Source organism: Mus caroli, unplaced genomic scaffold (assembly GCF_978045245.1).
Source record: "Mus caroli unplaced genomic scaffold, Mus_caroli_1 scaffold_13, whole genome shotgun sequence".
NCBI classification, from domain to species: Eukaryota; Metazoa; Chordata; class Mammalia; order Rodentia; family Muridae; genus Mus; species Mus caroli.
In genome coordinates this window covers 53,795,871-53,821,842 of record NW_028227268.1, presented here as the reverse complement: position 1 = coordinate 53,821,842, position 25,972 = coordinate 53,795,871, and the positions used below count along the sequence as shown (strand labels likewise).

The 25,972-nt window shown below is 48.0% G+C and overlaps 1 protein-coding gene across 1 annotated transcript; it reads left to right on the top strand.

Annotated features, from left to right (window-relative positions):
• Window positions 1-829: 829 nt before the first annotated feature.
• Window positions 830-24,317, top strand: Aloxe3 (arachidonate epidermal lipoxygenase 3). Its single transcript, XM_021176868.2, has 15 exons — window positions 830-976; window positions 1,757-1,961; window positions 3,053-3,134; window positions 3,962-4,081; window positions 4,400-4,525; window positions 7,203-7,306; window positions 7,490-7,662; window positions 8,403-8,546; window positions 8,629-8,832; window positions 8,922-9,008; window positions 9,454-9,623; window positions 10,335-10,456; window positions 16,743-16,843; window positions 17,482-17,652; window positions 23,773-24,317. The coding sequence occupies exons 1-15, from the start codon at window positions 830-832 to the stop codon at window positions 23,950-23,952; spliced, it is 2,136 nt and encodes a 711-aa protein (XP_021032527.1). The 3' UTR covers window positions 23,953-24,317.
• Window positions 24,318-25,972: the final 1,655 nt, after the last annotated feature.

The window sequence follows — 25,972 nt, the reverse complement described above, 5'->3', positions numbered from 1 at the left end:
GCTGAGGGAGGACCTGGAGCGTAAAGAATGTCACATGAGGGCCTCCAGATGCTGTCGGGCAGGCTTCCACTCACTTGGCAGGCAGGTCCTATCTCAAAGGAGTGATTGAGGTCGGGAATACCAAAAACTGGAGACAGAGAGAAGACTAGATTTTAGGAGGAGATGGGTGGGTCGGTGGCAGGATGGAGAACATGATGGCCTCGTCATGTGCTAAGATGTGTGTTATTCACTTGATTGTTGATGAGGTCACCTGGCATTTATGAATTGGTGCAGCTTTCCGATGCACAGTGTGATTCACGTGGGTGATTCACAAGTAGGAATTCTGGTGTTCTGGTGCCCATTTCTGGTTTGGAAATAGGAGGAAAAGGCTCTGGGTGGAATCTGGGGAATGGGTGAACATGGGCTTCAGGACATTAGTCAAGCCACTGATCAGACACAAAGTAGTGTCCCAACACGCGTCATCTCCTCCCTGTCTTCCACTTGCCACTTGGTCCCTCCTTCCTTATTCCCTCCCTCACCAATGGGCCCAGGCTTCTGATATCCATCTGGGTGAACCAGCCAGAGGGACAGGCTGTGTCAGAGGCATGCAAACAAGTATTCGGGTACAAGTCAGTGGGTGGGGATAGTACTCCCGAGCTACCAGCGGAGCTTCTGTGAGAGATCGAGAAAGAGAGAGCGCGCGCCCGAGCCCAGGAACGTCCTAGAGCTGGATCCTTCCTCAAGCCCACCCTTCCCCAGCCCCCAGCCTCCTGCCCAGGAGCTGACGCTCTCTTACCTGTAGCACACCTTCTCTAGGCCAGCTACTGGTTTGGGGTTATTGGGTCCAATCATGGCAGTATATCGGCTGTGTGTGACCACCGGTTCCTACCTGAAGGCTGGCACATTGGATAACATCTATGCTACATTGGTAGGCACCTGTGGTGAAAGCCCTAAGCAGAAGCTGGATCGCGTAGGTAGGGACTTCGCCTCTGGATCGGTGAGTACAGAGGAGAGCTGGGGGAACCTGAGTGAGTGAGGATTATTCTTGTTGGATTCGTCAAATCCTGCTGAACTCAGGATGCCTGCTCTGCCCTGTGATCATTTTCTTTGACATCCCTGACTTTTGGGAGATGATAAGCCATACCAATTGTTCTGAGACAGGGCAGTGGGGAAGAAGGGCATTTGGAATGGGTTCTGGGGACTTCCCCTAACTTCCGGGCTTCTCCTATCATTGCTGTTATTGTTATTATCTTCTGTGGTTTTTCCAGACAGGGTTTCTCTGTGTAGCCCTGGCTGTCCTAGAACTCTCTGTGTAGACCAGGCTGGCCTCGAACTCAGCTATCTGACTGCCTCTGCCTCCTGAGTGCAGGGGGAATTAAAAGCCACCACTGCCTGGCCTGGCTCCTCCCCTAATTGACACTAGGCTTTGACCAAATTGATTCCTCTGATCAGATCATGGGTTTCCTGTTCTTTGGGAGGGGTCTGCTTTGTCAGTCTTTAGCTTAATTTGCTAATGACCCTACATAAAAGTGAACTACTGGCCAGTGAGGGTAGGAACCCCTACAAAAATTCACTCAGGCACTGAGTATGGTGCCTGCTCCTCTCTGGATGGAGACGGGCTCTTTCTCTCAATCACACAAAGGAACCACATGGATCAACTACTGCTCAGGCCAATATCCCAGATAGGTAGCGGTGTTGATGCACACTTCAGAGTGCAAAGATGTCCTCAGCAGTTCCTGGTTGCTCAAAGGCCTGCTTGCTGCTTCCCTCACTCCAGGTTCAGAAGTACAAGGTGCGCTGTGAAGCAGAGCTAGGTGAGATCTTGCTGTTGCGCTTACACAAGGAGCGCTTTGCTTTCTTCTGCAAGGACCCTTGGTACTGCAGTCGCATCTGTGTCACTGCCCCCGATGGCTCTGCTGTCCACTTTCCCTGCTATCAGTGGATCGATGGCTACTGTACTGTGGAGCTGCGGCCAGGAACAGGTGGGCAAGGGACAGAGACTGCACAGTACTGCAGAGGCTTCGGTGAGGTTAGGAATGGAGTCTCACAGAACTCGGTGTGTAGGGAATGTGGTTGGGGTTAGGAATGCCGGGATCCCAAAGCAACAGTGTCTGATAAAGAGCACTACTAAAGTTCTGACATGCAAGAGCTTCCTGGGTAGTGTTTATTGCTCTGGAGGTACACACAGACAAGCACACACAGACAGACTCACACTTACATAGCAGGCAGCTAATGGTATCCCTCTGCATTTCTCCAGAATATGATCTTCTGGAACTCAGAAAGGAATGAACGTACAAGCTAGATCTCAACAGGTAGAAAAGCCATGAGTATTTAGAGAATTAACCTGCAAAGATCCTGTACCTTACTTTTTTCTAGCTTTTCTGGTGGGGACAAAGGGTCTGGGAAGTGAGTTAGGCTCTTTTGTTGAATTTTGGATTTCAAGGATACTGGTTTGAGCCCTTTCTTGCCTCCAGAACTCTTTGTTCCACAGATGTAACACTGGGATTGTGTGTGTGTGTGCCTCTGTGTGTGTGCACGCGCGCGTGCACGCATTGTGCGTGTGTGTGTGTGTGTGTGTGTGTATGTTATGATAAGTCTCAGAAATGAGAGATGGGTGTCTGTGTTAGAGTGAAGTGAGTGAACATCATTCCACAGTCTACAATGACCTTTTCATTGACTTTACTATCAATCCCCACTCATCGTCAGAGCACATGATGGCTTTATTAAAATGTATTGATCCAGTAGTTATCAAGTGTATGCTGAGCATCCTAGCATAGCCAGGCACCAAGCTGGACTCTGGAAGGACAGACAATGAGCATGACATGACTGGTATCTTCAAGGAGTGTGTCATGTAGGAGACAAACATGAATGGTTAGGAACGCACCTATGATTTGGTACACTGCTATAGCTTCCAATTCATGATAGATGAACAAAGCGTATGTAGACATTCCCCAACACAATGCATGAGGAGATAGCAGAGATTGTGATAAAGAGTTAGGGGGCTCAGACACTGGAAACAGGAAGTACTGTTTGAAAAGAGATTGATATAAAGAGTGGCTTTCACTCCCTACAGCAAGAACCATCTGTCAGGATTCTCTTCCCCTCCTTCTGGACCACAGGAAACGGGAACTCCAAGCCCGCCAAGAATGTTATCGGTGAGAGCAGCCTGATTGTACTCTCTGCCCCACCTTTATTCTGACTTCAGCCTTACTCAGATTGTTCCTAATTCTAACTTCAGTTAAAACCTTGGGAACCCAATTCAGAATAGGATTATCATTTAAACTTAACTTCACTCTAACAGTAATCCTGAGTCTGGACCCAGAATACCAATATCAACAGTTCCTTCAGCAGGGAATGGAGCTGTGGCTCAGGGGTAGAGAGCTCACCTAGCATTCTCTAGGCCCCAAGTTCAATCCCTTGAACACTCTCATAAAACCCCAAAGCCAACACTTAACCAAGACCATCAATTAACCATTCTCAGCCTCTACTGTCCTGATGGAAATCAAATCCCCATATTAGAAACAGTATTGTATTTACCAGTCTTGGTGAACCCTCAAACGCATCCAGACCTTTTTTTTTTTTTTTTTTTTTTGAGGTTGGGAACACTTACTGTGTAGCCCAGGTTGGCCTATGTCAGCCTTCAAATTGTTGGGATTTCAGGTGTGTGTCACCAAGCTCGTTTTACCTTAATCATAATATAAGCCCATCTCTGAATCGGTGCTGGAATCCATGTCATTCCCCCAGCACTCCTCTGAGGCTTAGGGATGTGGTTCAGCAGTGCAGTATGTGCTTAGCACACACAAGATCCCACGTTCCACTCCCTATGTGGTGAAGCCCAGTGCCTTCACGGAGGAAATCCAACTCTTGTCACAAATACAGGAAGCAGAAAGCAGCAGTGCTCACCTGAAGTCATATTTTCAGAAGTAAAGGATTCTGTGTATCCCAAGATTAACCTACTGCTTCTGTCTCTCTCCCTGGGCAGCTGGAAGATCTTTGCCCCTGGTTTCCCTCGGATGGTGGATGTCAGCAGCTTTCAGGAGATGGAGTCAGATAAGAGATTTGCCTTGACCAAGACAGTACCTTGTGCAGAACAGGATGACAAGTGAGAAGCAAAGGCTGGGGAAGGAGATGGAGGGGAGGAACGTAGACCATCGTGTGTTGAGATGGACGCTGGCAGAGCGGAGGGAGGTATCCGAGTCCATGTCAAGTTCTCTTCACCTCTCAGGAGAGGGACCAGTGATGATCCTCACGTGGTTAGCAGAGAAAAAAAGAGGTTCCTACTGGTTTGGGCAGAAAGGGCAGGGTTGAGACTTAGTAAGAGAGGAACTAGAAAATTTGGGGACAAGCTGAGAAAAGGAATTAAGGGGACAGGCTCCAGGGCCAATGACTGGTCCTGTCCTCTCTACCTGCCCCTCCTCAGCTCTGGAAACCGGTACCTGCCTGGCTTTCCTATGAAGATTGACATCCCATCTCTGCTGCACATGGAACCCAACATTCGATACTCAGCCACCAAGACAGCCTCACTGATCTTCAACGCCCTTCCTGCGTGAGCCTGTCATTTCCCCTGCACCTCTGCTCTTGGCCCCTTCTTTCCCATCCATACCAGGGGCACCTCACAGGACAGCCCCAGCCCTTCTCTCTGCCCCCATTTCCCCACAGATCTTCACATTCCTCTCTTCCTTCCTCCCAGCCTCCATTTGCTTTGTCCTTCATCTCTTCCCTATTCTTCAGGGTGTGGTCTCAGGGGCCAATGAAGTCTTTGTCCTTAAGCCTTGAGGAGGTGAGACCAGGCCATCTCAGGTTCAACTCCAAAGCCCATATTTTCTGGATGTGTAACCTTAATTTGTTGTTGTTGTTCCTTTTTTTGAGACAGGGTCTCTCTACATAGCCCTGGCTGTCTTGGAATTCACTATGTAGACCAGGCTGGCCTCGAACTCACAGAGATTTACTTGCTTCTGCCTAGGGTTAAAGGCCTGAGCTACCATGCCCTGCCTAGCATAACCTTAATTCTTGCATAGTCTCTGGACAATTGCCCAGAAAAATGACCCACTCACTCAGACATCATAAGTCTTACTTTATTATTATTATTATTTTTAAAATGTTTGTGTGTGTGTGTGTGAGTGCATGTCATGAGCATGGCCAGTGCCCACAGAGGCCAGAAGATGGCATCAGCTTGGTTATAGGAGGTTGTGAGCTGCCCCTTGTGGATAATGGTATTGAACCCAGGTTCCTTGAGAGAAGCTAGCGCTCTCTTAAACATTGAGCCATCTCTCCAACCCCCACCATAGGTTTTCAGAAAAAAACAGTGAGATAATCTAAGCACAAAATCTCTAGATAGATAGTCTCTTCAAGGAGATGCCATTTGGTAGAAGGGATCCCTGGGTCACTAAGGATGCCTGTGTGCAGTTAAGAGTTGTCAGCACAAAGCCGGGCGTGGTGGCGCACGCCTTTAATCCCAGCACTCGGGAGGCAGAGGCAGGCAGATTTCTGAGTTTGAGGCCAGCCTGGTCTACAAAGTGAGTGCCAGGACAGCCAGGGCTACACAGAGAAACCCTGTCTCGAAAAACCAAAAAAAAAAAAAAAAAAGAGTTGTCAGCACAGGCATTATCAACTTAGGTCGACAGCTAGGATTTTTTAAATCGTGCTATCACTAGAGGGAGGAGTCCAGTTGCCCCCTGGATTGTCTGGGATGGACAGAGCCTGAAGCAGCCACAGGTGGCTCAGGCTTCAGGACAAGGATGTATTTATTATCAAATCCAGGCGGGACCATGGGGGCATCTGGAAAGGTAGAGAAGGCCAGAGGTGAGTCTGAGAAGGATGTGAAGGTCTAAGCAAGAATGGGGTCTCCAGCAGGGGTTCCAAGTAAGGTCAGAGGGAGGCAAGCCTGGTCTTGGTGACCAGGGTGTGTTGTGAAGGACATTTGTGGCAGACCCTTGGAAAGGAAAAGAGCCTCTTTGCTTATTTGCCTCCTCAGCCTCTGCCTTCATGACTTAGCTCTTCCAGTTTTCCTCTGTAACCCAGGCAGGCAGGGTTGGTCATGTGATTTTCCTTCACCAGCTGAGTTAACTGGGCCTACATAGGTTTGTGTTACTAAGCTCAGCTCTGCCTAGTTGTTTGTTGTTTTGTTTTGTTTTTCTGTCTCCTGGGTTGTGCTTAGAAATCACTCCACAAATGTTTGCGCAGTAGGTGAGCAAGCACTTTGTGACCTTGGCCTTGGGTCTGTAAAGTCATGAGTCCGCCCCCGCCCTCTGCCTTCCTCAGCTGCCCACACTCTTCAGGGAACATCAGCATCATCACATAGCCAGGTGCCATAGTGACCCCTTGCTACAACCCTACCTGTTCTGAACTCCATTCCTCTTTCTTTAATTCAGCCCATTTGGTGAGTGCTTGCGAGGAGGTGGGCGTGTCGGGATACAGAGAGCAGAGTCCTTTCCCTAAGGAGCTATAGTAGAATAGGAAGTCACAGATGGACAGGGTTATAATGAAACACAGGGGGTGGTGAATGCTACGAGGCAGGGCCTTTGGGGGAGTCAGGCAAGGAGCTGGTGTCTGAGTGCACCTAAAGGACCAGACTGACCTTAGGTAGTAAGTAAGAGGCTATCTAGCAGAGACTCAGCTTGAATGGAGCCTTGGAACTAGACGAAAGCCAATCTTATTTCAAGACTTTTTTTTTTTTAATCTCTGATGCTCATGGGTGAAAAATAAAAACCAGGCAGTATAAGCATCTACAAGATGCAGAAGCACATGCCCCAGCTTGTCAACCCCATTTTCACCAGCCCAGGAGCAAACACAGCACCTTATTGATTATGTTTGGAAACCAGGCCTTGGTTGGTGCAGAGGGGCGGGAGAAAACACCACAAAGGTTATAGAGAGTTGCCGGAGGGCGGCATTGTGACCCAGCCAGGCTTGGCAGACGAGGCTTTGCCTTATTTATAGGCAGAAAGGAGCCATTGAAGGGCTCAGAGATTCTTAGAAGCTTGAAGATGGCAGGTCACAACTCCAGCGAGGGCAGCACTGCGTTTGCTCACGGGAAACCCAGGGACATCTGCTTTTGAAGTAGGACCCTGGACTCTGCAGGGCTTCACCCTACTGCTAGGCTTTTCTCCCATGTCGGCTGCTAGGCACTTTTACTTGGGAAATGAACCCACTGATTCTCGCCAGCCACGAGCACAGTGACTCCTACCCCCCTGCCCGCACCGGCTCTCACCTTCTCTGTCCCTCAGATCCTTTGGCATGAAGATTCGAGGTCTCCTGGACCGCAAGGGCTCCTGGAAGAGGCTGGATGACATCCGGAACATCTTCTGGTGCCATAAGACCTTCACTTCAGGTGTGCAGAGCCAGGTGGAGGTGGCTGCCTTCTACTGTATCTGAAAATGTAGTTACATCCAACTTGTCCTGGGAGGAAAACTGAAGCCATAAAGAGTAGCAAAGGGCTGGGCAGGACCAGAGTTTGGAAAGTACACTCCAGACCGACTGGTTCCCTCTCTTGTCACCCCCTCCATCCCCCCAGAGTACGTCACCGAGCATTGGTGTGAGGACAGCTTCTTTGGGTACCAGTACCTGAATGGCGTCAACCCTGTCATGCTTCATTGCCTCTCCAGCTTGCCCAGCAAGCTGCCTGTCACCAATGACATGGTGGCACCTTTGCTGGGACCAGGCACCTGCCTACAAACAGAGCTAGAGGTGGGTGAGGGCCTCAGAAGTGGTCATAATAGGAGGGAGGGAGGTGGGCTACCATTGTGGACTAGGACTGTATGTGACAGTGGAATGGTCCAGGTCTGTGGGCCCTATCCACAGCGCAGGCCTGCCTATGTTTCAGGAACAGATACGGAGGAGGGCCGGGTGGGACTTGGGGTGGTTTGAGGACCGTTTTAGGGTCTTGGAGATTCCCCATGTTAAAGCTAAAGAGGACTGCGTTAGGACAGGCCAACCGAAGACTGGCAGGTGTAGCAGGAACGATTACAAAGGACTAGGAGCTCCGAGGATGTGGAGTAGGTGACAACCTATTCTCCTCTGTGACACCCAAGCCCTCAGACATTCTCCGAAGCTGAGGCTGTGGTTGGTAAATTCATTATGTATTGATTTCGGCTGTTGTTAGATACACTGAGGTCATATCTTAGGAGGGGAGTCCCTCTGAGCTGAGGGAGTAGGGCTGACAAGCTATGGGGGGGGGGGGGCAGAGGAAGTTGCCTTGTCCAATCCCAGAGGCCAGGTGAGAGATTACACAATGATAGACTCAACTAGACTTCATTCCGGGCATTCTGGGAAGGGTGCGGTACCTAGCGCTGGCCATTAGTGGCAGGTAGCAAGAACTGCTGAGTCTCGAACTGGGGAACCTCAGCTCCTCCTTGTTGCAGAGAGCAGAGAGAAAAGAGGGACACAGGGAGGAGAGGGCTTGTTAAGCCTCTTTGTGCCTTCTCCAGAGGGGGCACATCTTCCTGGCGGACTACTGGATCCTGGCGGAGGCTCCAGTTCATTGCATAAACGGTCTCCAACAGTATGTAACAGCTCCCCTCTGCCTGTTGTGGCTCAACCCACAGGGGGTGCTGCTGCCATTGGCAATCCAGGTGAGCCTCGGGATGAGATTTAAGGGGGTGGAGCCTCAGGCTAACAGGCTTGAGCCACACCTCTTACTACTCCGTCACGCAGCTCAGCCAGACACCAGGGCCAGAGAGTCCCATCTTTCTGCCCACTGATTGCGAGTTGGACTGGCTGCTGGCCAAGACGTGGGTGCGCAACTCTGAGTTTTTGGTGCACGAGAACAACACGCATTTTCTGTGCACGCATTTGCTATGCGAGGCCTTCTCCATGGCTACACTGCGTCAGCTGCCGCTCTGTCATCCAGTCTACAAGGTCCGCGGGATGCTGGGTTGAGACTAAAGGGAGCGGGGCCTGCAGGCCTTCCCGGACCTTCGGCTCACGTGACCTCGTTCCTCTGACAGCTCCTGCTTCCTCATACTCGCTACACGCTGCAGGTGAACACCATCGCAAGAGCCACGCTGCTTAACCCAGAAGGCCTCGTGGACAAGGTGCAGCCTCCCCGCCACGACCATAAGGCCCCGCCCCCAAGTATGCTTGCCCCGCCCACAAATTATGCTCTTGCTCCCCAGACCCTTGTGTAATCCTCCTCTGCCTCTTCCCATAAACTACGCCTCTTGCCCCTCCCCTAAACCTTGACCCAGTTGGTCAATCCTACCCCCTCAAAAGTAGGTTTTATGGGCAAGGCAGCCTTAGCCCAGCACGGCTCCCAGATGATCCCTACATTGTCACTCAAGGTCCCCTTCCTGCACTCTGTAGGTCCTCAGTCTGCACAGTCCAGTCCGCATTAGCAGGCCCGCGTGACCCTTGACTGCTTGATAAATCGCATATGCCCGCCCCTCCCTGAGCTGATCCATTAGTTTCAGTTGGTCTCCAGGCACTATGGGGTGGGGTGTGAGCCAGTTTGAGAAGCCCAGCTGTGTCCTGTGTCCCTAGGTCACGTCCATCGGTAGGCAGGGCCTCATCTACCTCATGAGCACCGGGCTGGCCCACTTCACCTACACGGATTTCTGCCTACCGGATAGCATACGGGCTCGTGGCGTCCTGACCATTCCCAACTACCACTACCGAGACGACGGCCTGAAGATCTGGGCGGCTATTGAGAGGTGTGGGGACCCTAAGGTCCTTCCAGCCACCAAGGTCTCCAGGCCCAGGGTGCATCGTGGGCTCCTGTTTTCATGTCAGTTGGAGGCCAGAGTCTTTGGGGTGTTCTGACTCCATCCAGTTTAAGAAATTCCCCCAAATAGGAACTGGCAGACAGGTTCCCTGTGAGAGAGATAGCAGGGGACTGGGAGTTGCCTTAAAGAAGGGAAGGAGCGCCGCCTTTAATCCCAGCACAGAGGCAGGCGGATTTCTGAGTTCGAGGCCAGCCTGGTCTACAAAGTGGGGTGGGGTACCAGGGCTATACAGAGAAACCCTGTCTCGAAAAACCAAAAACCAAAAACCAAAAAAAAAAAAAAAAAAAAAGAAGGGAAGGAGCAGAAGATCCCGGCTTGCTGGGGCAGGCGGGGTTTCTTCCTCCTGCCTACTGAACAGGGAGGGTGCAGAACACATAGACTCGACTCTCCTCTCCAGTACTTCCTAGAGAGGAGACCCAAAACTTCTTTTTTTAGAGGGTGTGGGGTACTTAGGAGAAGCCTAGGCAGTGTTTCCAGCCCGATCTGTGGGTCCTACTGAAGTCACCTTCTGTCTTTGGAGACTCAGTAGTAGACTCTGGCTGTCTGCTTCTCCCCACCCTGAGTGTCCTGGGCCTCAATGTCTGGCCTGGTCTAGGCCCTTGCCCATTACGGGGGGCACCAGCATTTTTTTCCTTGCAGGTTTGTCTCAGAGATCGTGAGTTACTATTACCCCAGCGATGCGTCTGTGCAGCAGGACTGTGAACTGCAGGCCTGGGTGGGTGAGATTTTTGCTCAGGCGTTCCTCGGACGGGAGAGTTCAGGTATCCTTCTCTGTCTTTATTTACACCATCTACCTCTCCTCCATGAACCAGTTCTTATTACTGAAACCCATACTACTAAATGGCATTTAATATGGTGCTGGGGATTGAACCCGGGGCCTTGCTCAGGCTAAGCAAGAGCTCTACCATTGAGCCCACCGAGCTGTATCTCTGAAGTCCATACCATTATTCTATTTAACTGCTAAGGCAGAATTCTAAGCCAGTCTGGACTGTTTCAGAAGCTCTTGCTTGTCAGCCTTGACCTCACGGTTCCTCCACCTTCGGGTATATTTATCTGCTGTGCACCATGTGGTGGGGGCCACCGCTGACTTCAACAGAACTTTTCTAGAACTTTTTCTTACATGCTTTTGTAATCATCTTGCTAGGTAGTCATGCTAGCCGCTAATTTTCTCCTCACTTTCTGTGGTCCCGAGCTTCTTTATGGAATGATTGATCGTGTCCTGCTTGGCTCCTGGTTTACGCTGCTCAGTCACCTACACCGTAGCACTTCCCAATCTGCCGACATGGCTCCTTTCAGCTCTGTTCCTCAAGTGCAGTGCCCAGCAGATGTCCCACCCCTCCCTCTCTCCCCACTCCCTTCTTCCCCCTCCCTCCCCCCCCCCCCCCCCGTACCCTCCCCCTCCTTCCCTCCCTCCCTCCCTCCCTTAGTATTCTTTCAGTCCCAGGAATCTCAGCTTTTGCTCCCTGGTGGTCCTAACTCTTGGCTATCCTGGCTCTGTGATTCTTTTACACATTCTTCTTAATGGAAGAAACCTTACTTCTGTTGTCTTCTATGGTACATTTCCAGGTTTAGAAATTCAACATTGACTTTTCCAAAGGTCTTGGTCTGTCTGTCTCTGTCTCTGTCTCTGTCTCTGTCTCTGTCTCTGTCTCTGTCTCTGTCTCTGTCTCTGTCTCTGTCTTTCTGCCTCTGTTTGTCTCTCTGTTTAAAGGTTTGCTGCACCACCATGACCAGATGTTTTTATTTGTTTGTTTATTTGTTTATTTTACCATTTTGTTTGTTTGGCTTTTGTTTTTGTTTTAGTTTTCTCAAGACAGAGTTTCTCTATGTAACAACCCTGACTTTCCTGGAACTTGTTTTGTAGACCAGGCTGGCCTCCAAGTCTGAGATCCGCCTACCTCTGTCACCCCAGTCCTGGGATTAAAGGCGTATGCCACCAGGCCTGGGTATTTTTTTTTAATGTTTAATTACATTTTATTTGTTTGTTTGGTTTGTGTGCATGGGATCATAACAGTGCGTGTGTGGAAGTCAGAGGAAAACCCACAAGATCAGTTCTCTCCCTTCCACCGCATGGCTCCCAGGGGTTGAACTCAGGACACCAGGGTAGGGTGTCAAGTGCCTTTACCCACGGAGCCTTCTGTCGTTGCTTATTAAAGAGGCTCAAATGTCCACCTACCAGTTTCTCTTACTCTGGGCTTCTCAGTAGGGATGTGGCTTTTAGCTAACTGACTGCTTCTGGTGGCCACACAGGGGACTTCTATCTGGGGAGACTCAAAGAAGAGGTTAGTTTTAAGTCACCTTCAAATAGAAAGAACAGCTATAGCAGTCCTAGCCAGAAGGGACTTGGTATATATTTTTTAATCTTTTAGGCAAAAAGTTTCAAAGATACAGAATACTAGAGCACATTCTAATAACACCTTCATAAATAGCCTACCCATCAGAGTCTATGGTCAATATTTTGCCATTAAAAAAAAAAAGACTTATTTTATATATGAATGCTTTCTCTGCATGTACACTTGCATGCCAGAAGAGGGCATCAGATCCCATTATAGAGGGTTGTGAGCCACCATGTGGGTGCTGGGGATTGAACTCAAAACTTCTGGAAGAGCACGTAAGCCCTGGGCCACCTCTCCAGCCTACTACTTTTGATGAATCTTTTGCTTTTATTGCTGGAGTTTGTTTGATTTAGTCAGCGTGTCTAATGTAGTCCTAGCTGGCCTAAAACTTGATATGCAGATGAGGCTAGCCCAGGCTTTCAGTGTACAGATCTCTGCTTGCCTGTGTGCCCTTCTGAGTACTGGAATTAAAGGCATGTGCCACGACACCCAGCCCACAGTACCCTTTGGATAACCTTTTGTAGTTCTGAGAATCAAACCCAGGTCTTCCTACATGGTAAGCAGGTGTTGTACCACAAAATGTCAGTACTCATCATTATCACCCTCCCATGTAGTCCATCTCCACATTTCCCCATTGTGCTGTTTTCTTCCATCAATCCAACCGAGACAGGAGCCAATCAAGGACCATATCTTATTTAAACTTTAAAGGCTCTTTTAACTTAGTGTTTTGTGGAGTTTGTTGTTATTTGTTTTGACTTTTATTTTTTTGTTTGTTTTGACAAGGTCTCCCTACCTACCTTACTGGCCTAGAACTCTCTATGTAGACCAGACTGGCCACAAACTTTCAGAGATTTGCCTGCCCTTCCCTCCCTAGTGTTAGGACTAAAGGCATGCACCACCATGCATGGCCCCCTGTTAAAAATGTTTATTGTTAGACCACATGTAGTTATGGAAAAGCCCAGGTTTATGCTGTCCAGCGTGTTACCTAGTTGTTTTCTCGTATGTGACCCGTCTTATTCCTGTCTGGTGTAGATTTTGTAAACTGGGAGGAATGTATGAGGGCTGCACATTTTTCTCAGAATACTTCTCAGGTGATGCTGTGTCCTGTTTGCATCATATTGAAAGTGGCCTGATGTCAGCTTGTCTCAACATTTACGCGGCCAGGAGCGATTTCTAGGTTAAGGTGATGACAGCCAGGTCTCTCAGGTAGTTTAAAGGGTGACCTTTTCCTGTGTTTTGCAAACGCACTGTTAATCAGGATCCTGGCTGTTTCTTTCTCTTGGCTTATGTTTCCTGTTTAAGACTCAAATTGAGATTTAATTATTGTTGGTTCAGTTCCCCTCTTTACTAAGCTTGTCTGTGAGTCTGCACACTATAGCATTTTTCAGACTGACAACAACTCTTCCAGCCAGTACAAACTTACTTTAGATTCTAATTTAAAGGTAAAATATATTCACTATCGGGCCAATTGGACTATGGCTTTCAGATTTCAAGGGGGTAGGGGAATAAACACTATGAATTACAGAAAAGTCCTGTGGCCCAACTCCTGCATTACTTCTTTATTTACTTCCGGATTTAGAGAATCAGCTAGGATGGGAAGTTCAGAGGCTCCCTACCCACACTGGGCCAATCAATGCCTGATCACTGGGCCAATACCTGGTCCTCCGTCTCAGTTAACTGCCCCCTACCCCCTAGTCTGGCTCTAACTATCTGAGTACTCTTCTGTCTTCCTGGGCCCAGATGGATGGTTAATCTCTACTCTCTGCATCCTTTCCCATCATCAGGACCGCAGTCCCAGACTCTGACTCTACATTGTACCTTGGCTTTCCCTCTGCCGCCCCTCTTCCAGCCTCTTGCAGCCCACTCATTAAGCCTGCAGCATCATTCCCCGGACAGTCCTCAGAAACCACGAAGAAGCTCATGCTCAGCTGTCCCACCGCAGCCTTAGCTTCAATCCCCTCCCAGGGATTGCCCCACCACTCCTGCATCTTAGCATCTCATGTCACTTCATCCAACCGACAATTACAGGGCTCTTAATATCTATTAAGTATCGTTCTAGACACTGGGGTTCAGCAGCGAACCAATAGACAAAACTTCTGCTCTTAATGGAACTTAGCATGGTTTGTGGGAGACGACGATGATCAGCAACTGTGTTAGATGGCTGTGAGTACTAGGAAGGAACCCAGAATCTCCTCAGGGAGAATATTTCATATAGGTAGCCATAGGACGACTCTCTGAGGAGCTGGGGCTTGAGTGAAGATCTGAAGGGGTTGAGGGAAGCAGTTGAGTGGATAATTGGGACGAGATACTCAGGCAGTGGTAAGATAAGTGCAAAGGCCCTGGGGTCTGGGTATACCAGAGTGTTTGAGGAATATCACAAAGACCTCCCGTGTAGCCAGAGTAGAGTAGGTAAAGGGAAGAAAAGTTGGGAGGGGAACAAGGAGCCAGTAAAGTGAGTGATAGGGGAACTCTCTAGAAGGTTCTAGTGAAAGGTGACATCATTTGATTTATGAGTGAGTGTGTGTGTGTGTGTGTGTGTGTGTGTGTATACCCACCTTCAACCCCTGATTTAGCCCAACAAAGGATAGAGGAGGAAATGCAGGACTCACCCAAGAGAGATGGTGGTGACTGGATAGTGGTGGAAAACATGGCGACCAGGAAAGGTGGGCATCTAGAAATGTTTGCTGATATGTGTAATGTGAGGTAAGAGGAGGGGAGAGCACACCGAATTTGATCTGAGTGCCTGGATAAAGGGTACAGTTGTCAGGTGGGAGGTGGGTGACATACTTCTTTAATCTCAGCACTCCGGAGGCAGAAGCAGGAGAACCTGTGTGTGTTCGAGGCCAGCCTGTTCTACAAATCAATTTACAGGACAGCCGGGGCTACACAGAGAAACCCTGTCTTAAAACAAACAAACAAGAGAATACAGTTGTCATGCCAAGGGTGGTGGGTAGTCTTTAATCCTAGCACTTCTGAGGTAGAGGAAGGCAGATCTCTGAGTTAGAGCCAGCCTGGCCTGCATAGAGCCAACAGCCAGAGCGGCATAGAAAGACCTTAAAAAAAAAAAAGTACAGTTGTCCCTTGGCACCTGAGAGGGATCCATTCCAGACGTAACCCCTACTTCAGTACCAAAAGCCATGCTCCATCCCTTACCCCACAAGGATGGTTGCTTTCTACTTAAGACCACACTTGGGTTTAGCTGTCACTGGTATCCTCCTCCTATCTTGCTTTATTAAACTTGTCTGTGATTTCATTCATCAGAGCCAGAGAGTAAAGTCATGAACTTGGGTGAGGTCCGTGTGCTAGAAAGATGGAGGACCAAGCTTGACAGGGCTCTCTTATTATCTACTGATCTATTTATTTTGAGACAGGGTCAGATATATCTCAGACTGGCCTTAGGCTCATTACCTAGCCAAGGATGACCTTGAACTGATCTTCCTGTTTCCACTCTGGAATGCTGGGATTACAGCCTTGTGCCACCAACACTGGGTTTATGCTGTGCTGAGGAGAAAACTGAGGGCTTCGTGTACATTTAGAAACAACAACAACAAAAGCATGCTACCAATGAAGCCGAGTCGCCAGCCCTTCTGCATTTTCTTTTTAAGTGATTTTTAAAAATTGTTCTATTGATTTTCATTACATCTATTTATTGTGTGTGTGTATGATGCAGGCGTACGCATGGCGTGTGTGTGTGTGTGTGTGTGTGTGTGTGTGTGTGTGTGTGTGTGAAACTCAGGTTGTCAGGCTTGGTGACAAGGGCCTTCACCTGTCTTTCGGGCCCCTTTTACTTGTTTGTTTTTGTTGTTACTTGTTTTTTTGTTGTTGTTGTTTGTTTTGTTTTGTTTTTGTTTTTGTTTTTGTTTTTGTTTTTTTGAGACAGGGTTTCTCTGTATAGCCCTGGCTGTCCTGGAACTCACTTTGTAGACCAGGCTGGCCTCGAACTCAGAAATCTGCCTGCCTCTGCCTCCCAAATGCTGGGATTAAAGGTGTGGACCACCATTGCTGGGCTTTGTTTTTGATTTGAGATGAGATCTCACTGTAGCATCCAATCAGCTTTGAACTCCCGAGCTCCAGCGGTCCTGCCTCAACCTCCCAAAGATCCGAGACTATAGATGTGACCTCTGCATCTAGTCTCTGTCATATTTAAATCTCACCTATCCCTCAACACAGGAAGACTCTCTTTCCAGGACGGTGTAGCCCCAGCTCCAGTTTCTGTCCCGTGGATCTCTTCTTAGGTTTCAAAGTTTCCTTTAATCTTTCCTTCCGCCTTCCCCGCTGAGAACGTTTGAAGAACGTACTCTGTGGTCTCTTGTCGCTTCTGCTAAGCAGAGGATGCTTTGCTGGTGGACTTGCATGGATATTGGTAACAAGAGCAGAACTAAGTCATGAATGTTGCTATGGGCTAGAGAGGAACTAGCAACGGAAGTACCTTCCCGGGCAGAGATGGGCAGCTTGGTGCGGGCTCTGTCACAGGCTCTGAGCCGGTTTTTCATCATTTTCCAGTCCATCGACCAAATCCGATCCTGATCCCCTTCAAAGATCACAGCTCTTGGTGGTGGCCATCCCAGAGCTAATTTTAATGCTTGTAGTCCATGTCTAGCCCGTATTTCTTCCCTCTCCCCTTTCAGTGAGCCCCTGCCCTGAGACACCCCCAGGAATCCAGCGCCTCCCATCCATACCCACACCCTCTTCCTTTCCCCTCCACACCCAGGCTTCCCAAGCCGGCTGTGCACCCCAGGAGAGCTCGTGAAGTATCTCACCGCAATCATCTTTAACTGCTCCGCCCAGCATGCTGCGGTCAATAGTGGGCAGGTAAAGCTTGGGAGAGCAAGCCTAGGGGCACTGGGCCACCCAACGTGTTAGCTTCCAAAGGTGTATTAGCCTTGGCAACCTCAAGTCAGGGTTCTGCTTGAGTGAATGGGTGGGTCAGGGTTGGGGTGGGATTATTGTTGGCTTTGAGGTTGGAGTGGTGACTGGGTGGGGTGAAGGGCTATTGTTGACTGACGCTTGGGTGAATGGGTGGGATTATTGTTGGCTTTGAGGCTGGAGTGGTGACTGGGTGGGGGAAGGGCTATTGTTGAGTGACGCTTGGGTGAGGCTGTATCCAAAGTTACAGTGGCGACTCTTGGGAGTCAGATATAAATTGGGATCAGAGCTTGAATTTGGCAAGAACTGGCTACATAGAGCATCAAGGTATTCTTGAGGCATACCTGCCCAAGGGCTCTGATGAGGGCTGCCTCTTCTCTGGGTTCTCCTCCCTCCATGGTGACTCACGCTGCCCACTCGTGAAACAGTGGGTAGAGAATGACAAACGGGTGACATGGGCTTCTGGGACTTTCCATAGTCACTCGTTTCTAAACTTTGAGATCTGGGATGATGGTGGTGGAATCAGAAATGAGGGAGAGGATGCTTAGACACCTCCAACCAGGGTGTTGGGGTTGTCTCCACAGCATGACTTTGGGGCCTGGATGCCCAACGCCCCATCATCCATGAGGCAGCCTCCCCCTCAGACCAAGGGCGACACGACAATGAAGAGTTACCTAGACACCCTCCCAGAGGTGAACACCACCTGTAGAAACCTTCTCCTCTTCTGGCTGGTCAGCCAAGAGCCAAAGGACCAGGTATGTGCATGGAGATGGGAGACACAGGGTGGGCATTGCAGGGCCTACACAGTGAAGAGGTTGCTCTGGAGAAGGAAGGTTGAATGCTAATCGCTGGGATTTATGTCCACTGCTCAGCTGCCTCGAAAGTCTTTTTGTCTTAACAGGAAACAATACTTGATCTCCAAGGACACACATAGGAAATAGCAAATGCCACTTTGGTGGCTGGGTATGACATCTATGTCATTTACAAATTATCCGTCCATTCATCCATCCATCCAATCATGCATTCATCCATCAACTACTCGTTAATTCACCCAAGCATTACACATGGGGCTCCTCCTACATGTCTGCATAGTGCTTGATACTAGATACTTAAAGTTGAATGAGAGCCCATCACCTGGACCACCACTTACATGACACCTTAATGCTATATAGAGGTGAACATCCGGGTGTTGTGGGAAACACTCCTATATCAACCCTCCATTCGCCATCACTTCCTAAGCACCATCGGCTGGAATTGTTATCGAACTGAAACAGAGGCACGGGTAGGGCCTGGTGGGACCTCCCTGAGGGTCTGGGAGAACCTAAGAAAGTTTCATGGAGGACGTGACGTACAAGCTGAAACCCGTGGGACAAGTAGGAGTTTGGCAGACAGAGGAGGGACAAGGTTGGTTTCCAGGCAAAGGGAGGGACAAGCAGGAGTGGAAGGGAGAGTATCATAGGATCATTGAGATTTGGCAGTGACACAGCAGGGCAGGGTGCAGAGCAAGGAAGGACTTTGAGTAGTAGTTATTCAGAGGACAATGAGGCCACTCAGGGCTTTTAAACTAGAAGTGACATGACTTAATTTGTCCTAGCAAGGGTGTTCCTGTGACTGTGTCACTGGCTGAGAGGGACAGGTTTGGAGAGAGGAAATGAGACAGCGAAGGAGTTTGGGCTAAAGTGAGCAGCGATTGAATCACCAGTTACCAGCATGGCCATTCACACCTCGCCTCGGCGCCCAGCATGCCGCTCTGTCTTCTTGATCTCAGCCCCACGCCAGGGTCACATGTCACCTGTGGGCACCCCCACTTCTCACATTTTTGGGGCTTTTTCTAGTGCTAGATTTCTTCTTTTTTAAATTCTCTCTAGCCACTTTTTTATTTCTTTAAATTTTTTAAAAGATATATTTATTTTATGTATATGAGTACACACTTTAGTTGTACAGATGGTTGTGAGCCTTCATGTGATTGTTGGGAATTGAACTTAGGACCTCTGCTTGCTCTGGTCAACCCCACTTGCTCCGACCAAAGATTTATTTATTAGTATAAGTTCACTGTAGCTGTCTTCAAACGCACCAGAAGAGGGTATCAGATCTCATTATGGGTGGTTGTGAGCCACCATGTGGTTGCTGGGATTTGAACTCAGTACCTTTGGAAGAGCAGTCGGTGCTCTTACCCACAGAACCATCTCACCAGCCCCTTCTTTAAATTTTTATTGTTTGCTTTGTCTGTTTTTTTGTTTGTTTGTTTTTGTTTTTTTTTTTGAGTTTTTTTATGTAGTTCTGGCTGTTCTGGAGCTCAGTAAGGAGGCCAGGCTGGGCTCTAATTCACGGGCATCTTTCTGACTCTGCCTCCCAAGTGCTGAGATTAAAGCTGTGTGCCACAATACCCTTTATTTATTTAATGTATGTATGATGTATTTATTTATTTATTTTTGAGGACCTGGAAAGATGGCTCAGTAGTTAGAGCCCTTTCTGCTCCTCCAAAGGACTCAGGTTTGCTTCTGCACCCATATAGAGGCTAACAGCTCTGTAACTCCAGTTGCAGGGAATCCAGCATCCTTTCTGGCCTTTGTGGGCACCAGCATGTTTGTGGTATACATACATACATACATGCATACATACATACATAAATACATTCATACATGTAGGCAAAAACCATATAAAATAAACATAATAAAACTGAGTTTCTCAGTCTTTCCCAGGCTGGCCTTGAACTCCTGGGTCCAAGCCCTCTGCCTGTTTCAGTCTTTAGAGAAACCAAGGTTATAGACATGTACCACAGTGCCTGGTTCAGTGTGTGTGTGTGTGTGTGTGTGTGCATGTGCGCGCGAGTGCATGAGAAATGGATTGAATCCAGGGCCTTGAGCATTTTAAGCAAGCACTGTAACATGAAGTACATCCCCAACCTTCCTAGCAAGTTTTTTAAAATTACAATTCTGCATTTATCTACTGGGGAATGGGATGCACATTCCTGGGCCCAGGTGTGGAGGGCAGAGGACCACTCTCAAGGGCCCAGGAGAAGATCAGGTCACCCTGGGTGGCATCAAGCCCCTGTATCTACTGGTCCATTCCCGAGCAAGCTTTCACTTACCACCCTTTACTCTGGGACCACAGGAACTTATCCTTAGACCCTACCCCCTGCCGTTCCCAAGGAATGAATGAACAAGATGATCATTGGGAGGTTCCCCCCCCATAAGCCAGGGAAACTTCCAACAACAATAACAGTAACTGCCAGTTATGAGGATCTGATCTGTGTCTCAGTCACTGGGTCAGATATAAAGGACAGTATCTTAAAATACAAAACAAGTAGCCAGGCGGTGGTGGCGGCACACCTTTAATCCCAGCACCTGGGAAGCAGAGGGCAGGTGGAGCTCTGAGTTTGAGGCCAGCCTGGTCTACATATTGAGTTCCAGGACAGCCAGGACTACACAGAGAAACTCTATCATGGAAAAGCCAAAATAATTAACTAAGTAACTAAGTAAATAAATAAATAAATAACACAAAGCAAGTGAGTAGCTATATTTAAGATGTCTAATATAGTGCTGGTGACCATCTGTAGGGGAGAAAATTGACATTCGGAAATTAAATAGTTTGCTTAGTTCACAAAGCCTTGTGATGGCCTTGGATTTAGTCTGTTATGCTTCTGTGTTCTGCTCTTCTCATGATTCTGTTGTTGATTCAGGAATTAGGTATCAGTTTGCTGGATAAACATAGAGCCGGTCATTTGTTTGTCTTTCTGTTTGTTTGTTTTTTGAAACAGGTCTCTATGTGCCCTGGCTATCTTGGAACTCACTATGTAGACCAGGCTGGCCTTGAACTCACAGAGATCTTCCTGCCTTTGCCTCCAGAGTATTGGGATTAAACAAGCATACCATCATGCTCTATCTTTTTAAAATGTATTTTATTTTAGTAATGTGTGTATTGGTGAGGGGACATGCCAGCCTGGGCTATAGGGTGACTTCTAGGCTAACCTGAACTATAGGGTGAATAAAACCCTGTTAAGGAAATGAAAAGACTGGTAATATAAAGAAATTATAAACGATTTCTGACTTTTTGGTTGTGAGCCTGGCTCACAACAGCTGTACCATCTCTCCAGCCCAGCAATTCTAATTAAAAAATTATATATATATATATATATATATATATATATATATGAACAAAAGTACACATGAGGAATGGGGAAGGGAATTCTTAGAGAGAAAGTTATACTGCTTACAGTTTCATGGAAACTCGGGATGAAGCAAATGGTTTTGTAAGAACACAGAAACAGCTAGCGCTTTAGAAGATATGGAAACCATACACAAGGGATAGATAGGTGTGCTGGCACAGGTTGGCAGTCCCTCGGAGTCCCAGGTTCAGGCCTGGGATCTAAGGCAAGAAAACCATGCCCAGTTCCTTGGTGTTTCTTTTTCTTTTCTTTTCTTTTTTTTTTTTTTTTGAGAGAGCTTTTATTTATTTATTTATTTATTTATTTATTTTTAATATATTTTATTACGTATTTTCCTCAATTACATTTCCAATGCTATCCCAAAAGTCCCTCATACCCTCCCCCCTCTCCTCCATTTCCCTACCCACCCATTCCCATTTTTTTTTTTTTTTGGCCCTGGCGTTCCCCTGTACTGGGGCATATAAAGTTTGTGTGTCCAATCCAGTGATGGCCGACTAGGCCATCTTTTGATACTCCTTGGTGTTTCAAACCTCTGGAAAGCACAGGAAAAGGCAGAATCTTTCTGAATCATGGGAGCCTGGTTCTCTGACTAGCTGAGGCTGTGACCTTTAAGGGAGGTGGATCTCATTAGAGGGCCCCAGTCACGGCTTTACACTTCATATTCGTGACGTCTTTAATTTGGCCATGCTAAGCCTCAATTTCCTTATCTACAAAGTGGGTCTCACAGAAGAACCCGTCCTAGGGGTTGTTTGTATGGTTGTGACGGTTCATATAAAGTACTTACGTGTCAACTGTTATTAAGAAAATGAAATTATAAACTACTCAGCTCCAACAGTCTTAAAAACACAGCAGCCAATAAAGGCAAGTACTGTGTAGTAAACAATGGTGTGCTCTGGCCAGGTCTGGTGTATGCTGAGAACGAGAGGCTGGTTCACCTTATGGAGCTTAGCGATATTGTTTATTCCATCAATACGGAAGCATACTGTATAATTAGCCCATCCTAGCTGAAGATGAACTTGATCAATGCAGATAGCCATCGCCAATAAAATCTGTTTGAAACCCCCCTGATAGAATTTTAATTAAAGCGTATATTTTTTTTGGTTGGTTGGTTTTTTTGTTTGTTTGTTTTTTGTTTGTTTGTTTTTGTTTGTTTGTTTTTGAGACAGAGGTTTTCTGTATGACATCCCTAACTGCCCTGAAGTTGAATTGTAGACCAGACTGTCCTCGAACTCAGAGACCCACCTGCCTCTGCCTATTGAATGCTGGGATTGAAGCCTTGTGCCACAGTGCCTGGCCCTAAAGTATATCTTTAAAAAAACAAAAAACAAAAAACAAAAAAACACTGTGTTTATGATGAATAGAGGTCTTCACATTAAAATCAGGGGCAAGACAATAATTCCCGTTATGACTGCTGCTATTTAACAAGAAATGGTAAAACATCAATAGTATTGGTGTTGTATGAAGGCTAAGGAACTGGACCCATGCGTTTTTGACTCTGACAGTCTCTGTGGAAGGACAGTTCTAAACACAGGATGGCACTGGCTGACGTTCTCTGTGAGATTCCCTGCTTGTGGTGTCCAGGTTCCCAAGTGTAATAGTGTTACCGTGATGGTGGTTATATATAGATAACAGAGGTTTCATCATGCCAGATGACTGTAAAGATATCTCAGAACCAGGCTGCTGAATGTCCCCAGGGGTTGGGTTTAGCAAACCTGTGTGCTGATATATATTCTTGGACCTGTTTTCTGGACTATGTTTGCTAACCTCTGTTGAGTGGCGAATGTGACTGTGTTCTGAGTTTAAAGCGTGGGTCTGGCACTGGGGGTTGGGAGAGGCTGGACTTGGGCTTTTCTTCAGTCTCCCCTGTTGAGATCCAGGAATCGGCATCCAGAGTCACAGTGACATGAGACAGGTTGCCAGCAGAGGAGGCGCTCAGACTAGATTGGCTAGGGCCCAAGGAACAGTCTGTGCTCTACACTGCCTGGGTTTCTGCGGTTGGAGGCTGTCTTGGTTATTTTTCTATTGTGACAAAACATGGTGAACAAGGTAGCTTATAAAAGAAAACATTTCCCTGAGGGCTCATGGTTCCAGAGGGTTGACATCGGGGAGCATGGCCCAGGAGCATGCTCCTGAGAGTTCACAGCTGATCCATGGTTCAAGGTGTTTTGTTTTGATTTTCTTTTCTTCTCTCTCTTTCTTTCTCTCTTCCTCTCTTCCTCTCTCTCTTCCCCTCTCTCTCTCTTTTGAGACAAGGTTTCACTGTGTAGCACTGGCTGTCCTGGAACTCACTCTGTAGACCAGGCTGGCCTTGAACTCAGAAATCCACCTGCCTTTTCCCAAGTGCTGGGATTAAAGGTGTGTGCCAACCTGCACAGCCACTTGAGGTGTTTTAAAATTTGGAATGGAATGGGTTTTTGTAACCTCAAAACCCACCTCGGCGACACACCTCCTCCAAGAAGGGCACATCTCCAAATTCTTCCCAAACTGTTCCATCAACTGGAGACCGAGCCTCCAAATACATGAGCCTGTGGGGGCCATTCTTTCAGAGTCACACTGTGGGGAAGAGGGCTGGCATTGTGATCTGAAGGGCTTGTGACCGATTGTGTCTCTAGATAACACCTTGACTGTATGTGTTGACATGCCAACCTTCATTACACTCTATCTCATCTCAAACAGCTTTCTAACATCTCGACCTGTTTTCCCCCAGAGGCCTCTGGGCACCTATCCAGATGAACACTTCACAGAGGAGGCCCCACGGCAGAGCATCGAAGCCTTCCAGAACTGCCTGGCCCAGATCTCAAAGGACATCAGGGAGCGCAACCAGAGCCTGGCACTGCCCTATGCCTACTTGGATCCTCCACTCATTGAGAACAGTGTCTCCATCTAAGACCCACTTGGAAGCATCCCAGAGGGAAGGAAGTTACAACTAAGGGGAAGGCTAACTCCCTAGGGCCTTCCAGGCCTCTTTAATCTCAGTTTGGATCTTCTCCTCTGCCCACGGGACCACGATGGCCTTGACATTATATCAATGTGTCCTGAGCTGTGAGGGACCAGTACAGCAGTGTTCAGGGTGAAAGCCGCTAACTAAAGTCAAATGCACAATAGAACCCATGCCCTTCTTATGTGTGGAATCCTCTCCCACATCAGGTTGCTCAGCTTGAGTTTCTGAGCTCTCTTTCGACATTCCAGTTAAACCCACTCCCATCCTATTGTCTGTCTTTGAGCCCAGTGACTTCAATAAAAGCTAACGTATTTGGCTCTCATTTCCTTTGTTTTGATGATGATGATAATGGCGATGGTGGTGATGGTGATATGGGGTGGACCAAGTTGGGGTGGGTAGAAGTCCTGGGGTGAGGAGCAAGAGTGAATCTGTGGGCCATCTTTTAGGAGACAGGCACCTTCCCTGCTCACTGTCCAGTCTGCTGTTCCTACCTTTACTTCCTGGAGTGAGGCATCCAGATCAGAAGGAATGGCTGGACCCAGGGATTGTCAGGAAGAGACTAGGCATTTTGCAAAGGCTCTGAGCCCAGGCTTTTTTTCTGGGTGTGCTACTGTTAGTCGTACCACTTAAATCCGGTTCTGCTCCTGGACATGTACAGAGCTCATCCCTGGCCTTCTTGTGCATGGGTGGAGTCACATGTAGAACTCTGGGCTGACTTACGTGCAGAAGTGGTGTTATCATCTCTAGACTTCACAGAGACGGTCCAGAATTCTCTGCTTCTGCATTCTGGTAGCTGACATTATAGAAGCGCCGCCACCTGTCCGGTGTGTCTGAGGGACTTGAAGGGAGGCACATCTGGCTGAGTTGGATGTTGTGAAGCTGCTGAAATCTGTGAGACGGCTGAATTATTGTGGAGTAATCACCCCCCCAACCTGGTCTGGATGAATCTGAAGTCTCCCTTTCCCCTTTCAGTCACATCATCTTTAAACATGAAGGTCTGTGAGTCTGGAGCCGCTGCCCAGAGCTCTCCCCAGATGTTTTTCACTGTCTGTCCTGCCATGTAGCCCATGCTGGCCCCAAGCCATGAATCATTCCGCAGCTGCCTCCTGATTCTGGCAAACGGTCTCCTTTGCTCCGAGTGACAGGGGATTCAACTTTAGAGTCAGATGAATTAGAGGCAACTCTGTGCCCTCTACCAGGGCCTTCGGTGGCCGAGGGCTTTAGTAGGCTGCACAGGGCTCTTGACTCTATCCCAGACCATTATCAGCTTCGGTGAAGAGCCTTCAGCTGAAATGTTCAAATAAGGAGTGTCTCCCAGAGCCCGGAGAGTGCACTGCCGGCTTCCTTTCCTCATTTTCTTCTAGTCCCAGAATCTCTGGATTCAAACAAACCCCTTGTCTCATTGGAGTCATGTGTGTATGTGTGTGTGTGTGTGTGTGTATGGTATGTATGTGGTATATGTATGTGTATGTGGTGTATGTGTGTGTATGTGTGTGAGCTGTGTGTGTGGTGTGTGTATTTATATGTGTGTGGGGTGTATGTGTGGTATGTATGATGTGTGTATGGATGTGTATATGATGTGTATGTGGTGTGTGTATATATGTGTTTTTTGTGTGTGTGTTTGTGTGTGTTGATGAACACAAACTGTGGCAAAGACTGGATTGTCTCTCCCTGATTCCAGAAGAGTGGAATTCCCATGCTACTGCATAGAAGAGGTGTTTGGAGCATATTCTTTCTGAAGAGCCCAGTGATTTTGCTTAAAAAACAAAACAAAACCCTGGTTTGTTTTGCTTTAGAGCTAAGAAACTCTAGGAGTGCCCTCTTGTGGCCAGCTGGGCTAAGACGGGAGGAAAATAGAGACCCCTTTAACCCCAACCTTGATCAGGCCACTGCACAGGCAGCTATCTCCCCAGTGCAGCACCTCATGCGGCACCAAGACTCCATCAGAAGGCATACGGGCCCTGCG